The 4,366-nt window shown below is 44.9% G+C and overlaps 1 protein-coding gene across 1 annotated transcript in view; it reads right to left on the reverse strand.

Moving 5' to 3' along the window:
* The window catches only part of ATRN (attractin), a 169,432-nt gene that overhangs the window by 10,613 nt on the left and 154,453 nt on the right, over positions 1 to 4,366 (reverse strand). Inside the window, exon 25 of the mRNA XM_012639248.1 lies at positions 2,259 to 2,373. Coding sequence (XP_012494702.1) covers positions 2,259 to 2,373 — 115 coding nt within the window. The remainder of the gene's footprint in view (positions 1 to 2,258; positions 2,374 to 4,366) is intronic.

The following is a 4,366-nucleotide window of genomic DNA, read 5'->3' on the forward strand; positions in this document are numbered from 1 at the left end:
TCTTTTTACATTCCCATGGAGCCAAAAAAAAAAAAAAAGGTATGCAGGGGAAAGTCTTACTTCCCTCCTGTCCCTCACTCCAGGTACGCTCTTTCATTAGTTTTTATATATTCCTCCAGGGTTTGCTTATGCAAATACAAATACGCATTCTCCCTTCCCCACATCTGACACACAAGGTGCAGCTTTGCTTTTCAGCAAGCCAACCAAAGTGCTGCCTGGTGGCGGGCCACACAGATGACACAGCAGACATGCTCTAAGTGCTCAGTTGGGTGCCTGGAAAAAGCAGCACGCTTTACGATGAAATTTGGATTCATCCCACGTCACCCAGTCAGCATTAGTTATTTTCATAGTTACACCATGACAAAGGGCAGAGCAGACTCTGGGCCAGGCTTTGGAATAAGTAAGGTTATTTAACTGCCCCGTGACTCAGTCTCCTCATTTGTAAAATGGGGATAATCACGGCGCAGGGCTAGTGTGAAGAGTCGGTGAGTGAATCAGCATAGTCTTAGGACAGTACTGGCACGTACAACGATCAGTAACTATTCCTTTCACTCTCCTCACCCCGCCTGCCTTTGCTCTGGGGACTGTGGTCCCATTTCCCTTTCTGTACTGGTCACTGATCAGCCTGGTGTTCACTAGGAAAGGTGCGGTTCTGGGGAGCTGGATTCCTGACACACGGGGGAACCGCCCGGCCCAGGCTCAGAGCCCCACGGAGGCCGCCCTCGGGAGCTGTTAGCAGAGCCTGTTACTCCCCTCCTGGGGCCTATGAAGTGGGGCCAGCGGGGGCAGCTTTTAAGTGTCTGGCGTAGTGCCCGGCACGTGGGGGGAATCCATGCCAGCGATACATGCTTATGGCAAAAGCAGAGCTGGCGCTCTGGGAGTCCAGAAGAAGGCACCATTAAAACAGCGGGTGCAGGAGGGGCAGCAAGGACGGCCCCAGGGCTCACTCAAGTAGGAGCAGGGCTGTAGGAGTCCCGGGGGGTTGTGGGATATCAGGCAAAGGCTGGGCAGGGAAGGCTACAGGGTTGCAAACCTGTCACCTCCCCATGCCTGGCAGTGCCTTGCTCCCAGGGAGCACCAGCCCACGTTTGCTAGGCTGGGTGGTGGCCAGAGACATGCACTGCCCCGGAGTGTCAGGTCACAGGGTCGCCCAGTCATCAACATGGGCAAGGTCAAGTCAGGGGCTCAACACACAGGAATCCCCACGTGAGAGTCAGACAATAAATCCTAAAGGCCACCCTGGTGAGGACACCACAGATCCCGGTCATTCAGAAAGCCGAACCAAGGCTCTGCTGAGGGGAGCATGGAGCTCAGAGCCTAGAAGGGTCCCGGGGCATCCTTTCCTCACAGGCACAAGCTTCGCTCTGGCTAAGGCAAGCCTGACTCCCAGAATCATCTCGACTGAAAGGTGACTAAAACGGTCACATTGTTTGAGGCACCCTCCAAGGTACTCCATGATGAAGCAAGATATTTCTAAAACTATAGTCCGTATTTCCTTCATGTTCAAATAAGAGAATATTTATATGCATTATGATTCATATATTTGATGGAAAAGTATAAAAGACATTGGTAAAATATTATGTAGTAAGTTGTAAAAATGTTTATCATAATTATAAAGCGCAGTGAGGAAAAAGAATAAAAATTAGATTTATATAATTATTTCAACTAATTATTTCAGCCAGGGCTGAAAAGGAAACAGAACAATGAAACTTGGTGAGTGTTAGGACAGTAGAGCTGTGTGTAAATTTTCAGAAATTTCCCTTATGTTGTTATAACTGTTGTTTGTGTCTTATGTTTCAAACAGAGTGAAAAAGGAAAAGATTTCTCAAAAGAAATACCCATTTGAGAATCACCAGCTCTGAGGAGATGGCTGGAAGCAATGGAGCGGAAGAGGTGGCTGAGGAGGAGCGCATGGAGTGGGGGGAGGGAGAGAGCCAGGAAAGGAGCAGCAGAGCCGCAGGGGGACCAGAAACTTCGGCAGCAAAGGAAGCCGTGGCCAGAAGCTCCAACAACCACTGAGAGGCTAGGGTGGCCAGGCACAGCGAGGTGGGCCCAGGACTTCTCCCCAGGAAGGGAACAGTGACCCCAGGAAAACAGTTTTGGGAACATAAGTAACAATGGGATTACCTCACCACATCTCTGCCACGACATGTGACAGGCACTGTTCCTTATCACCTTTATCCCTAAGCCAAGGGAAGTGTCCAATGTTTAGCTCTTTCACAGTCCAAAAGGTCTGTCACTGGCTCTCACCTACTCACCTGACTGCCCAGGAGGAGGGATTCCACCCAGGCCTCGAGGGAGCCGCACAAACACAGAGAGGACAGCGGCTTTGTTGCCAAAACACGGCTCCAGTGCAATGGGTTTGGGGACAGTCTGCTGGAAGAAAACAGAATTACCTAGCGTGGTGTTTCTCAAGCTCTAGCATACACAGACAGCTTGACGGTCACTGGTGCTTATAAGGACCATCCATTTTAGGTATACGGGAACAGATACACCACCGTTTTTAAGATAATGAAAAGGACATGTTAAAGCTACAGTAATCGCTGCGCATCAGTGCCAGGGATGGTACTACTTGCCACCCTCCACTGAGGTCTCCACATCCACCTGCCTAAAGGACTGCATGGACGGTACGGAAGGGGCCGTATCAAGGTGGTTTCTTTTGGGCTCTGCCTTTTTATTCAATCTGAAATCCTAACTCATAACTGTAGGTCACAGCAATGGCAGTGAGTATGTGGTAGATTTGTCAGAGGATTCTGCATACCTAGTTCAACACGGACGTGGATATTATGGAGACTTTTTTAAAACTCAAACTTATTTAATCCATCCTTCAGATACTAAGTAGACAAGCCCGCTGGATGGCTGACCAAACAGACTCATCTACTCTTTGGATGCGTTTGGCTCTGGAAAACATAATTTGCCTTCTTTCTAGCACATCCTTTAGACATTTCTTTTGTGCAGGTCTGTTGGTGGCAAATTCTCAGTTTCTCTTCTAATTTGAAGATTACTTTATTTCATCCTTTTTCTTGGGAGGTACTTACTGGGCACATTATTCTAGGTTGGCAGTTCTCTTTCAGTACTTTAAATACATTCTTCCATTCTCTTCTGCCTTCTGGTATTACTAATGAGAAAGCTGTCAGTTTTCCATTCCTTTGTAGGTGGATCTTCTCCCATTTTTTAAAAATTGTGGTAAAATACATGCAAAATTTAACCATTTTTAAATGTACAGTTCAGAGGTATTAAGTATATTCATATTGTTGTGCAACCATCAGCACTATCCATCCCCAGAATTCTTTTCATCTTACAAAACTGAAATTCTGCACCCATTAAACACTAACTCCCCATTCCCCCTTCCTCCAGCCCCTGGCAACCACTATTCTACTTTTTGTCTCTATGAACTTGACTACTCTAGGTACCTCTTACACATAATGCTTTTTTGGTAACTGGTTTATTTCACTTAGCATAATGTCCTCAGAGTTCATCTGTCTTATATAGAGCATGGGTCATAATTTCCTTCCCTTTTAAGGTTAAGTAACATTCCACTGTATGTTTATATCACATTTTGTTTATCCATTCATCCACTGACGGACACTTGGGTTGCTTCCACTTGTTGGCTACTGTGAATAATGCTGCCATGAACATTCGTGTACAAATACCTCTTTGCGATTCTGCTTTCAGTTCCTTTGGGTATATACCAGAAGTCGAATAGATCATACAGTAATTCTATTTTTAATTTTGGGGGGAATAGCAGTACTGTTTTCCACAGTTGCTGTAACATTTTACATTTCCAACAACAGTGCACAAAGGTTTCAATTTCTCCACGTTGTTGGTGATCTTTTTTCCTCTGGCTGATTTTAAGATGTTTTCTTTGTCTTGGAATTATGCAATTTCATTATGATAAATCTGACTGTAGTTTTATTTCCTTCCTGCCTTCCTTCTTTCTTTAATCCTGCTTATGATACGTTTTGCTTCTGGAATCTGTATATTCATGTTTTCCATCAGTTCTGGAAGGTTCTCAGCTATTATCTCTTTGAATATTGCCTCTCCTCCATTCATTTGTTCTTGGATTCTGAAAACACGTAAGTTGGAACTCCTCATTCTACCCTCCACATTCTTACTATCTGTCATAGTCTCCATCACCTTGTCTCTCTGAGCTGCATTCTGTGTCATGTTTTTAGATGCATCTTCCACTTCATAAATTCTGTGTCTGATGTGCTGTTTAACATGTAATTAAGTTATTTATTAAAAAAAATTCAACTACTGTATTTTTCATTTCTAGAAGTCCCATTTGTTTTTTTTTCAGATCTGCTTGGCCATTCTTGACTCTCATGGCTTCCTCATCTTTATAATTCCATCTTTCATCTCTTTA

This window comes from Propithecus coquereli, unplaced genomic scaffold (assembly GCF_000956105.1).
Source record: "Propithecus coquereli isolate 6110/MARCELLA unplaced genomic scaffold, Pcoq_1.0 Scaffold139, whole genome shotgun sequence".
Classification (NCBI taxonomy): Eukaryota; Metazoa; Chordata; class Mammalia; order Primates; family Indriidae; genus Propithecus; species Propithecus coquereli.